This window comes from Colletotrichum siamense (genome assembly GCF_013390195.1).
Source record: "Colletotrichum siamense strain Cg363 chromosome Unknown KSG_Cg363_contig07, whole genome shotgun sequence".
In the NCBI taxonomy this organism is placed as follows: Eukaryota; Fungi; Ascomycota; class Sordariomycetes; order Glomerellales; family Glomerellaceae; genus Colletotrichum; species Colletotrichum siamense.
This window is the reverse complement of record NW_023501020.1, coordinates 3,937,435-3,949,651: the sequence shown is the minus strand read 5'-3', so window position 1 is coordinate 3,949,651 and position 12,217 is coordinate 3,937,435. Positions and strand designations below refer to the sequence as shown.

The 12,217-nt window shown below is 57.3% G+C and overlaps 4 protein-coding genes across 4 annotated transcripts; 3 read left to right on the top strand and 1 right to left on the bottom strand.

Annotated features, from left to right (window-relative positions):
• Window positions 1–37: 37 nt before the first annotated feature.
• On the top strand, window positions 38–1,349 carry GPI14 (GPI mannosyltransferase 1; the record flags this gene model as incomplete). Its single annotated transcript, XM_036643208.1, has 2 exons — window positions 38–744; window positions 794–1,349. The coding sequence occupies 2 exons, from the start codon at window positions 38–40 to the stop codon at window positions 1,347–1,349; spliced, it is 1,263 nt and encodes a 420-aa protein (XP_036491359.1).
• A 444-nt stretch (window positions 1,350–1,793) lies between these two features.
• On the top strand, window positions 1,794–4,599 carry Nbn (Nibrin; the record flags this gene model as incomplete). The annotated part of the gene is made up of 6 exons (XM_036643207.1): window positions 1,794–1,830; window positions 1,892–1,957; window positions 2,008–2,090; window positions 2,142–2,293; window positions 2,346–4,333; window positions 4,391–4,599. 6 exons carry the CDS (start codon window positions 1,794–1,796, stop codon window positions 4,597–4,599), a joined length of 2,535 nt encoding a protein of 844 aa, XP_036491358.1.
• Window positions 4,600–4,750: 151 nt separating this feature from the next.
• cyb5r4 (Cytochrome b5 reductase 4) lies at window positions 4,751–5,914 on the bottom strand (the record flags this gene model as incomplete). Its single annotated transcript, XM_036643206.1, has 1 exon — window positions 4,751–5,914. One exon carries the CDS (start codon window positions 5,912–5,914, stop codon window positions 4,751–4,753), a length of 1,164 nt encoding a protein of 387 aa, XP_036491366.1.
• A 2,181-nt stretch (window positions 5,915–8,095) lies between these two features.
• CGCS363_v011356 (uncharacterized protein) lies at window positions 8,096–11,128 on the top strand (the record flags this gene model as incomplete). Its single annotated transcript, XM_036643205.1, has 1 exon — window positions 8,096–11,128. The coding sequence occupies one exon, from the start codon at window positions 8,096–8,098 to the stop codon at window positions 11,126–11,128; it is 3,033 nt and encodes a 1,010-aa protein (XP_036491365.1).
• Between the last annotated feature and the right edge of the window lie 1,089 nt (window positions 11,129–12,217).

Sequence of the window (12,217 nt, the reverse complement as noted above, 5' to 3'; positions counted from 1 at the left end):
ACCGGAAATACTGGGAGGATTGAAACACCGCCCAACCATGGCCGGCCTCAATGCGCTCTTCCGGCCCGTGCCGCTCTTCGGCGCCGCCGCGCTTCTCCGCGTCGGCATGCTCTTTTATGGTCTCTGGCAGGACGCCAACTCGGCAGTCAAGTACACCGACATCGACTATTTGGTTTTCACCGATGCCGCCCGCTTCACAGCGCAGGGGCGCTCACCTTACGACCGCGAGACTTACCGCTACACGCCTCTCTTGGCGTGGATGCTCGTTCCGACCGCCTGGGATGGATGGTTCTCGTTCGGAAAGGCGATCTTTGCTGTGGCGGACCTTTTGGCGGGATGGCTGATTGTGCGCATTCTGAAGAGTCGCGGCGTCGATGAGGGAAGGGCTTTGAAGTTTGCCAGCATCTGGCTTCTCAACCCCATGGTTGCGACCATCAGCACGAGAGGAAGCTCCGAGGGTCTGCTTGGCGTGATGGTGATGGCACTCTTATGGGCCGTTTTGGAGAAGCGGACGGCATTGGCTGGTCTGCTGCTCGGCTTTGGGGTGCATTTCAAGATCTATCCGTTCATTTACGCACCGGCAATCGTCTGGTGGATGGATGATGAGACCCTTGGACGAAAGGGGGCTGAGGGTGTGAAATCCCTGCCCCAAGCCCTCGTCAACTTCCTGAATCCGGAGAGGATCAAGTTGGCTGTCGTCAGTCTTGCAACATTCATGGGCCTGAACATTGCCATGTTCGAAATGTGAGTTCTGAATTAATCTCTCTCTGGTTGCCATGCTAAGACCCGCCAGCTACGGCACCCCGTTCTTGGTGCATACCTATTTTCATCACGTCACCAGGATAGACCACAGGCATAACTTCAGCCCGTACAACATCCTTCTCTACCTCAACTCGGCAATGCCATCCACAGCTACCATCAAGATCGAGTCTGTGGCATTCTTCCCTCAGATTCTGCTCTCGACCATACTCATTCCTCTCGTTCTGGCGAAGAAGGATCTCGCAACATCAATGATGGCGCAGACTTTTGCATTCGTTACATTCAACAAAGTCTGCACCAGTCAGTACTTCCTCTGGTACATGGTCTTCCTCCCGCTCTACCTTCCCAACTCTGCATTTCTGAAGAGCCCGAAGCTGGGAGTGACGGCGCTGGGTCTTTGGATTGTTTCTCAGGCTGCATGGCTGCAGCAGGGATTCCAACTCGAGTTCTTGGGATACAGTACGTTTTTCCCGGGCCTTTTTGCTTCCTCGGTGGGATTCTTCTTGGTCAACTGCTGGATCCTAGGTGTCATCATTGGTGATGGAGCCGAGGCAGCGAACACTGTCAAGGCCATCAAGGCCAAGAGTTGATGTAGTAATACATGGCAACAGTCGCCTGTTCATTCTGAATAAAACTAAAGTTAATTAAAGTGTGGCTCTCGCCGTTGGCTTAAGTGAACCGGTCGATTCGACCTCAATGGTGTGTAGGCAATCAAATACGACCCTTCCAGCAACTCAACTTCGGAAAATCCAACGCAAAATGTGGCAAAGACAATTGATTACCTTGATTGAAGCTTTCAAGTGCAATCGAGCCAGGTTCAAAGGTGCTGTTGCCTGGAAAGTGGCCACGTGATTAGGCGTCACCTTCCCGCAGGAGCACGTCCGAACGCGATCCAACCAGTCGCGCACCTTCTCCCCACCATTTCGCACCTTGCAGGCCAAGCACCCAACGACTTTTCCCAGCGCCACAACGTCCTCCCATTGCGCAACGATCTGCAAACATTTTATCCTGTGGATCAGATACTTACTCTCGCAATGTGGCTGCTGGAGAACGAGGGGAACGCGCTCGAGGGTTTGTATTGAGCTTCCTGCTGACAGCTGCCTGCGACACGAGCTAACGCGATTGATCACAGGCCGGCGCATCTGGCTGCGCCCCGGAAAACTGTATCTCTTTGGCCGAACATCCGCGAATGTCGAACGTATGCGATTCCACTGACTCCCGAATGACTCACGTTGCTGACAACTGCAGCCGGAACCCTCACGATCGCCCACAAGACCATCTCGCGCAAGCACATGACGATACAAGTCGACAAGGTTCCCGAAGGCGACAACGTACGTTCTAGTTGGGTATACATAAGGCAACTCTGCTGATCTTATTCGCAGCAAGATCTGTCCAGTCGGTCGACGATAACGATCGAAGACTTGAACACGAAGGCGGGCACAACGGTCGATGGACACAAGTATAAGGGCGAGAAACATGTAGTGACCGAATCGACGGCAGAGATCAAGATTGGCGGTTGCACGGAAGTCTTCCGGTACGGTCGCACTCTATTGCGAAAGCGTGAACTGTTGCTGACCATTTTCTAGGTTGACATGGCACCCGGTGGTGCTGACCTTCAGTTTCTCTAGTCGCGAAATGCAAGCCGACCCCTTGTCCCGACTGCGAGCCGACGTCGAGCAGCTGGACATCAAGCTTACATCCGAATACGATGTTGAGCATACGACACACGTGGTGGTAAAGAAGCGTAATACATCAAAGGGCCTTCAAGCTCTTGTTAATGGGAAATACATTGTGACGGACTCATTTGTCGATGCAATTGTTGCGGCAGCGACTTCGGAGCCAACAGCTATATGTGCGCTGGAGGATAACTTCGACAGCTCCTGGCCCGATGCCTTAAGCCACTTGCCTCCACGTGGCGGCGAACCTGTCGAGCGTCCCAACGCCGCTTATGCCCCCGACGAAGGTCGCCGCGACATCTTTGAGGGATACACCTTCATTTTCTACGAAAAGGGCCAGTTTGAGAATCTTCGCGCCCCCATCATCAACGGCAAGGGCAAGGCGCTTTACACAAAGGTGACCCCCAACGCGACTACTGTCGACGAGTTCATTCTGTACGTCAAAACAGAAGCAGGCGAGAAAGGGCTTGGGTGCTTTGAAGATGGCAGCGAGGGACGAGGTGTTGTTGTCGTCCGCTACACGCCTAGCAAAGGTGATGCTATGGCCTGGTATGCGGACTTTTTCACTCAAGTCTCGCTCCGATTGGACCATAGGCCCATTGAGCAGAACGAGTTCCTTGAGGCGATTCTCGTCAAAGACGCCAGTATTCTGCGTCGGCGTCTGGAGATTGACCCTACTCAGGAGCCTCCACGCACAGCGCCGCAGCAGGCTTCGAGCAGTGACTCGATGGATGTTGACCAGCCCGCCCCTTCACAACATACCCCCCAAGAATCTGCACCGTCTGCTCCACCAGTGAGACCAGCTCGCGTGCGAAGGGCAGCCACCAGACGTTTTGCCGGATTCGATAATGATGACGACAATGATGATCCTGTGGTCCCCAAAGAACCAGAGAGCGTGCCTGTCAACGCTGAACCGGAGACCGAAGAGGGGTTATTCGTGTCGCAAGAAGCGGCCGTACTTGATGAAATCCCAGATTCGTCACAAGAGACGAGAACCAGGAGGTCGCAGAGGAAGCGGCCTCCAGTAGAGGATGACAGCATCATGGATGATATTATCCCAAATGCGGCCGCAGCCAAGCGACGACGGATTGAGGCTGGAGAAGATCCAGAGCCGCGACCTAAGGAGCCCGAACCTCCAAAGGCTCAGGAGCCGAAGCCTGCTACTAAGCCCAAGAAGGTGAAGCAAGAGATTGATGTCCTCGAAGTCGCTCGCAAACGACGTGAAGAACTGGAGGCTGCGGCCAAGGCCGAAAAGGATGACCTTCGCAATTTGCCAGCCGACCTTGACTTGGCAGAAATCGGTCGGAACCAAACCACGGTGGCCATGCCTGTACGTCAACGGCCGGCAACCAGGACTCACGAGGAAGACGTAGCGAGCGGCAGATGGAACCCTGCCTGGAATGGACGCAAAAATTTCAAAGGCTTCGTACCCCGTGGCGAGCTCACGGGACGACCGCGCCAGAAAGTCATTGTACCTCTGAAGGAGGTCAAGAAGAAAGATTATGGCATTGGCGATGAGTACTGGCTCGAGGACGACAGTCAGAAGAAGAAGAAAGACGACACCCAGAAAAGCGGCAGGAATACTAGTCAGAAGAGTGGCACGAGTACTGGTCAGTCTGCCGCTTCGCGACGTGTGTCACTTCAAGATCGGGGCACAGTTAGCATTGTCAGCAGCGACGAAGAGGATGAGACGCCTGCACCTGAGCCCGAGCCAGAACCCGCCCCATCACGATCGAGAAGCTCTCGCGCCACGACGACACAGTCTCAAGCTACTAGCCAGATTCAGAGGACGACGCGCGGCAAGAGAGCAGCGCCACCTCAGGCTCCGGCCGACGAACCACCTGCGAAGAAGACTCGAGCGGCGAGGAAACCTCGAGAGGTGGCTGACAGCGATGAGAGTGACGACGACGACGGGCTGAAGTTTAAGTTTAGGAGACGCTGAGATAGCCCCAAAGCTGATCCTGAAGGCCTGCTGTTCAAGTGGAGCGACGAGTCAAAGGGAGCTATAACGCGAAGTCGGGCAAGACGGCTTTCAAGAAGCCGTGCCCGCGAAGCTGGCGAGGGCAGCAAGGCCGACGACAATAATGCGGACGGCGACGCTGAGATGGTTGACTACAACGCCAGCGAGAAGGATGCGGACGACGGCGCTGAGGAGGCCAACTAGCGATGTTTGTATGATTGCGGTCGCTGTGAGCGGTGCGTCTATTATGGGGTATCACTCTATCAGTATCTGTATGCAGGATCGACCTGTTAATACACAGCGTAGTAGCCGTATGTGCCTGGCTCTCTCTTCTGAAATGTGCAAAAGAAGCGGTTTAATCCATCTCATCCATGGCGCTCGGCTTCGCGCCTTCTTCCTCGTCTACTAGCAGCCCGACCAAACACGCCGAAAGCATAGTCTCGTAGTTGACCCAGGGGTGGATCTCCCCAAACAGCTTGGTGCCATCTCGCCCGGCGCCGCGAAGCAGCTCGGGCTCGCCGGCGGGGTGGTAGGGCAGGTAGGGTGTGATGTTGTAGACGCGGCCGCCGAGGGCCATCCAGGCGTCCTTGCCCTTGCGGCCGGTCATCTTCTTGAGCATGGAGGGGGTGACTTTGAGGTAGGGCGTGGAGGGGGGGAGGTTGCGCAGGTCGGCGTTGGGGCCGGAGATGCGCGCCCAGTCGAGCGGGGAGTGGCCGGGCGCGAGGATTACTTTGCGGCTTGGTTTGGAGGGTTTGGCGGAGTGTGTTGGCGGTGGTAGGAGCGAAGAGGAGGAGGAGGAGGGGGCAGGGCCGCGGTTGGGGACGGGGCCGCGGGCGCGTTGGGGGGAGTTTGCGGCTGGGAAGGCGGCGAGGCGGGGTGGGACGGGACCTCGTGAGGAGGAGGATGGTGGTGGGGGCATGCTGCCGCGGCCTGGGAGGGAGTTCGTCGAGGTGTTGTTGAATAGAGGCGGGGGAGGAGGCATGCTGCCGCGCCCGGGTGCCGGAGGGGGCGGCATGCTTCCGAGGCCGAGGGTCGGGGTCGGGTTCGCGCCTGTGGTGAGGCCGGTGGAGGGCTCGTTGAGGGAGAACGAGGGGACGGTTGGGCCGGCGGGGGTGGAGGGGTTGGCTTTGGGTGTTGTTTGTTCCTCCTCTGGCTCTGATATCACCGGCGTCGGGGCCGCGTTCGGACGGCGGATGATCGTGGGAGGAGGAGGCATGGCGAGGGCGTCGTTCTTCGGTGCCGGTGCCGGTGTCGGGTCGGGGTCTTCGGGGAAGTTGATGGATGGCGGGGCAGGTGCGGCTGCGGTGCGCTTTTGCTCGTCGGGGCCGGCGGCGCCGTTGCTTGGGTTCTTGTCATCGTCCGGCGGGGGACTCGAGCGTGTCTTTGGCGGCGGCGGGAGGGATGGGGAGGGACGCCAGGTCAGGAGGAAGGGCGGCATGAAGGGGTGTATCCATGGCGGAGGGGCGACGATGACCCAGACGACGGAGGCGATGATGAGGGAGACGCCGATGTAGCCCATTTTTTGTTGTCCTTGTTGGTGTCGCGTTGGGAGAGGCCGTGGGGCGGCCGCGACAGAAGTTGGATTGGTCGTCGTTTGTAGAGTGAGGGTCCTGACAGAGAGGCAGTTTGAGGTTGACGTCGTGATGGGATTTGGAGAATGTTGCGCTGCGAGTGTCTTCAGTGTTTGTCAGCGGGTTCAACGGTCACGGTGAGTGGTCAACTGTCTGGCGCGGGGCCCGCAATGGAAGCTGGAGAGATGGTTGTTCCCTTAACGGGCGGCTGCTAAGCGACAGGGGTGCACCGTGTCCCCTTTTGGTGGGGTTCACAAGTGTTGCCTCGGAGGGCGGAATGACGCGCTACGAGAGTGAGATTTCGAGATGGAAAGGCGCGAGGAAGGGAAAACAGGTACGTACCGAGACGTTCCACTAGCGCGTGCCCACGTTCAATTTGGCCCGGCCGGGCAACAACCCGGGATCACGGGAGGAAGGGGGGGAGGAAAATAAACGAGATGGGCGCTGTCAAGGGCCCAAAACAAAAATAAAGCAGACTGGGAAGGGTCCGACCTGAAGGGGGAAGGCACCAAAGGAGAGACGAAATGTCACCGCCGTCCCGAAGGTGAATCGTTTCCCGCCCTGCCGCCCTTGTCCCGCTCATTGGCGATATTCTTTTCCCTTTTTCCTTTTTATTTTCTTGTGAGTCTCCGCTAGCCTGCATTCATATCAGATATACCTGCCCAAGGTGTTTTATGGATGGGCCAAGGGTAGGTATCCGTAAGGCAGGCAAGAGTTCGAGACTAGCACTGCACACTGCACCTCTCGAACCAAATCACACAGCACACAAGACAAAATGTCACGACGGCAGACCTCTGAGATATCCGGGATTGGTTGTCTTGTGTCGTGTGGAGTGGGTTTGTGCAGGTTGGGACGCATGAATAAACAAATGCCAATCGAGATGAGGGGGATCCAACGGGCGGTTTCGAAGAATGACAACACGCCAGGAATAACATGGCCCAATGGACGATGGCCCATGGATAGTTTTGTGCCTTGCTGTGGACGATAGCGAACATGTCATATTGCATTATCTGCCATTGCCGTTCCCAGGTTCGCCTGCGCTCTCCTCTTTTTTTACGGATCCTCGGTGAAGTTCAAGCGTGAGAGAGGAGTCGAATATGCAACTTTGAGGCTTGCGGCTAACTGGGCTGCTACTGGACGCCCCCGTTTCGTGGAATCGTGAATGACATTCTTCAACTTGCGTCCTCCCCCCGCCGCCGCTGCCCATTCCAATCTCTCAGTCACACTCACCACTCGTGCTCTGTCTCGTTTTTTGATCCCCCGAGTTTCCCTATTCCGGCACACACCTTGGACGCGTCTGTTCGCGGTTGGTTGCTGCTGCTACCTCACCTGCTCCGTGTCACCGCTACGCCGTTGATCATCGACCTGCATGTTTCAATCGGGGACCGTTTCGTGTCGAGTCAACGCTGTTTGAGAGAGACAAGCGCGAGACAACAAACCAACAACTCTTTTTCTTCTTCCTTTCTCGGTCTTGGTCTTTGGGCTGCAAAGCACATTGCCTCCTTTTTTTTTTTTTTTTTTTTTTTTACTCCTATCCCGACGGGACCCCAAGCTGAAAAAGGTGAAGCGGCGAAGTGGTCCATCACCGCCTTTTGCCTCACCGACGACGAACCCCTCCCCTCCCCTACCCCCCCTCCTCGCACCCCCGACCTGCAGCAAGCAAGCACTTGTGCGTACGACGGGCACAGTCATACACACACGAGAGAACCGGCATCGTCGTCGACTACCTCAAGCGGAATTGCAGGCCCTGCGAACCACTTTCCTCGAAGCCCACCGTCACCGGTAAACTGGGCACCTCGACAGTCGACCACCGCGCCCATCCCTGCTGGCTTCTATTTTTCTTTGCACATCTTTTGCAGGTTTTCATTTTGCAGCCTCGTTCCCGGGATACCCAAACCTGGGAAAGGAGTGCACGACGACGACAGAAAGAGGCAGGGAGCGCCCGTGTTCGTCCAATGTGGTTTTCCGTTTCCCGGCCATGGTAGCCAGTGAGAAGCCGAGGACGGAGGAGGAACCCCAGGAGTACCAGCACCTGTACCCGTACCAGTACCTGTACCTGTCCACCACCGCCTCCAGGAACCCGAACCGAACAGTCACCTGCAAATAGGTAGCGGCTGCTGCTGCCCAAAATGCGCTCGCTCACCTCCGCCAACACGCCGGCCGGCTGCAACAATCTGTCGACTGCTTCTGAAGACCTCACCAAGAACAAGCCCAAGAAGCCCGACCCATCCCGGCTTCACAGAAACATCAGGCCATCGTCGCTCTCGCCCGCCACCCGCAACCCCGCCCTATCGTCAGCAGCATCAACAGCAGCATCGTCCAGGGCCTCTTCGCCTGCGCTGCTCTCGCCGACCTCGACGCCCTTGCGGCCCGTCTCACCAGCACCAGCATCCGCGGGTCGCAAACCCACGGTCGCCCAGATTCGAGCCCGAACCACAAATAATCCCGCTAGCACGCCCACGCGAAGGTCTGTCTCTGGCTCTGGCATTGGCAGCACTGGCACCACTACCAACACTCCATCCAGCAGACCAAAGACTGCCGCTGCCGCTGGAACTAGTGCCGCGACTGCGACTCGCACTGCTGCCACTGGCCCACCAACCGCAACGGGGCCCCGGCCACGCATCACAGCTACCACCACTAGAAGTAGAAGTACTGTGACCGTAACCACAATTGGCGCAGGCACCACCAAAACATCAAATTCCCACTCCACCACTACAACCGCAACCGCCAACCCAACCGCCGCCGCCGCCGCTGCTGCTGCTACTGCTGCCAATCCAAACCCAAACCCAAACCCAAACACAACATCCTCTTCGCAATCACCACCCGCGACCGCCTCCAATACCACCGCTACCGCTACAACCACAACCACAACCACCGACGCCGACGACGCGGGTACCACTGCGGAAACTCCTGCTACTTCCCCTCAGGGTTCTGCCTCCGCCCGACGACAGCAAGCTGCACTGTCCTCCAGCTTGCGCTCTCCCCTCCGTAACAGAGACCAAAATGTCCTGAACCCCTCATCTCGTCCTGCCAACGCCGCGCGAGCGAAGCCGTCGCCAACACCTTCGCCCACCTCATCCTCCGCACCTGCATCCGCATCCGCCTCTGCATCCGCCTCTCCCACGCCCACCACAATGCCCCCCTACGACAAAGGGGGCAGCACGACTACCCGCCAGCCGGGAATGCCCTCCCTCACCGCAAAGGGAATGAATCGAGCTCCCCTCACCCCGAAAGTTGCTGCGAAGCCAGCCTCCGTCGTGACCCCCTTGGGCCGCCGCCGCAACGATAATACGAATAACAACACCCAACACCCGACTCTACACGCCGCTGCTGGGGGAGGAGCCAAGGACGACCTGACGAGTCCTGCGCCCTTCCTGGGCAATAATATCACACCGCGATCCGGCCCTCGCCAGAACCGCGTAGACAGCAATAATAGCACTCCCAACGGCACACCGAACCCCGACCGGACCAACGATTGGGATCACCAGCCCACTTTCCAGGCTGAGCCGGTAAGGAGACAGGTCGTTACCTTCAGCCCTGTCCCTTCCTCCGCTGGCAACCGTCACGATGCCGACTCCAAATTTTTCTATGCGAGCGACGCCAAACCCTCCGCGCCCGCTCCCCAGCCCAAGCAGCCTGCTGCTGCTCCTGCCGCCCCACAGCGAGCTTCCACCTTCCTGTACGCCAATGGCAGCGCCGTAGACAAGAATCGGCCCACGTCCGCTGGCGTAGGCTTCACGCCGATGCTCGCTCCCTCGCTGGCACCGTCATTATCACCAACACTTGCGCCCACGCCGGAGCCGCCGCAGAGCAAGTTCTTTTATGCAAATGGAGCTCCAAATCTGGCTCCTGGCTTCAGGCCGTCGTCTGCAGCCTCGGGGACTGGGCCAACGATCGCAGAGTCGAGAAAGAAGGCTAGGAATTCAGCTGGCTCGGCAAGCGGTTTGTCGCTCGCCTCTCGGCCCATGTCGCCCAACAAGCCGATACAAACTCCAGCTGCTCCGCCATTGGTTAAGAGCAATAGTCAACCGCAGACTCGGACACAGATGACAAGCCCGCCACCCCTGGCGCCTTCGATGCACAAGCGCAAAATCAGCATGGACGCCGTCTCTCAGGTAGCCAGCCATGTCAACAGCCGGCCCGCGAGCCACGTCGGCTCAGACGCTGCACCCACCGATGCCATGATCATGTCACAGTTCATGGCTTCTCAGTCGCCGACTCCCTCCGGAGTGTCATCTCCGACAATGGCCAGCTTCTTCCCTAACCAGCCGATCACGATAGCTTCGATATTGCAGGCAGCAGATGAGCTGAGCGAATCTGAGGGAGAGGAAGAGGAGGAGGACGATGACGACGACGATTCCAGGGATCTGGAAGAACTCCACAGCCCGACCCGGTCGAACCACGGCGACCCTTTGAACGATATGGTGAAGCACGCCAGGAGGGAACGTAAGGTGCAGGATCTGGAGATTACAAACGCTTCCCTGGAGGCCATTAACAGATCGCTCGAGAGGCAGCTCAGGAAACAGACGGCTGAATTGAGGAGGTACAAGAGACTGTCCCGGTCTGGCCGTCTGTCCTCGGCTCCCACCGCGCCACCAGCGGAGGAACCGTCCGAGCCGACCACGGGTCTTGGTATCGAAGGTGTTTTAGATCTTTCGGACCTTAGTGAGGAGGAGGAGGTTGAAGCTGGAGGTGAAGGCGGGGCCGAGGGCGAAGGCGATTTAGAAGACCTCGAGGATTCCATGTTTGAGTCATCGGAGCTTGACGAAACGGACTCTGCCAAATCGGACCCCGAGCGCGACACTCGGCGGAGGAAACGAGACGAAAAGCGACTTCAGCTGGATCTCACCAAGCACAGGGAGCTGCTTGTTGACAGTCAGAAGATTAATCAGAGCATCAAGAAGTGCCTGAATTGGACGGAGGAGCTCATCAAGGAGGGCAAGAAGGCTCTCGAGTACAAAGTGCAACCCAGCGAGGTGAAGCTGCCACCACGTGTGCTCCAGCCAGCTTACCTGCGAGACAACGAGGATGAGGAGTCGCGCAAGGATGGAGCGTCAGCACCGAGCAGTCCAGTGGACTCCCCGAGGAGTCTCACGCCAAATTGGAGCAAAGAGCCGCAGGACCGCGATAGCGGTATCGAGCTGCCGACGGAGGGCTCATAACAGCGCCTTCAATACCAACTACACATTATAATCTTTCAAGCAGACCGGGTCTCCCGTCGCGGCCTGGACGTTGCGGCGGCATCGCACAACATCACCACTCACGGAACATTTTCCTTTCACAAAATCACCAAACATTGCATCGGGAGACAGGATTAGTCGGAACCAGGCGTTTTCTATTTTCTCATTTGTGTCTACTCGGCCTTTCGGCATTCTAACGAAAGGAACGACATCATCGGCGAAGCATCATCTTTCCTCCCGAGAAGGGAGGGTAGAAACACTGCGACTGCTCATTTTCTGCAAACAAACCGGTTTTCCTTTGTCACACGTTTTTGTGTACCAACAGATACCCCAAAGCAACTTTACATATAAAGAACGGAACATACAAGGGCGGGCCGAGTGGGATTTGATGTCCAAAAAGAAGGCGCCCACAACTGATTTTTTCGCCTGCGCTTGGTTTGGGGAGGAAGTTTCGACCCTTGCGAGCGATTTGCCCATCAGCAGATGACGCAAGTAGAAGACCAAGAATCAAGACGGAAAGACGGAGGAGACGAAAAAGGGGAACATGCAGATGATGACGAGCCGATGTGTATAATATCGATTCGAGTCAAATAAGACCAGTCAAAGACTCTGGTGATGATTTCGGGTTCATGCTTCTTGCCTTTGGCGGTGAGTGATGTCAGATGTGAAGATCAGGGGTCCATCCGGGTTCCTGGCGGGGAGTCCCGAGGGCTGGGCGGCGATGAGGCTGAGGGTTCTGGACCAGGAGTCTGCCTCGATCGGGATGGGAGAAGGAAATATCAGGTCCCACATGGGTGCAAAGGGGGGCCGAGGTATTGCTTCTTTCGTACGCGGTGAATGTCTTGCTCAACGGTCTCAATTACGGGTGGTAGGGGTATATATGGGAGGTGCAGAGACAATGCGCCGGGCCCTTGTGAGCCTCCTTTTTGAAGAGCGTGGCTTGGGTGATTGCGATGTGTCCCGGGAGGGATGGGAGCTTGTTGGCTGGGGGTGAGACAGGAGGTTGACTGGGGTGAGGGTTCGGCTCGGAGACGGAGGTGACGGGTGAGGCTGGACCGGGGAGCGAGGGAA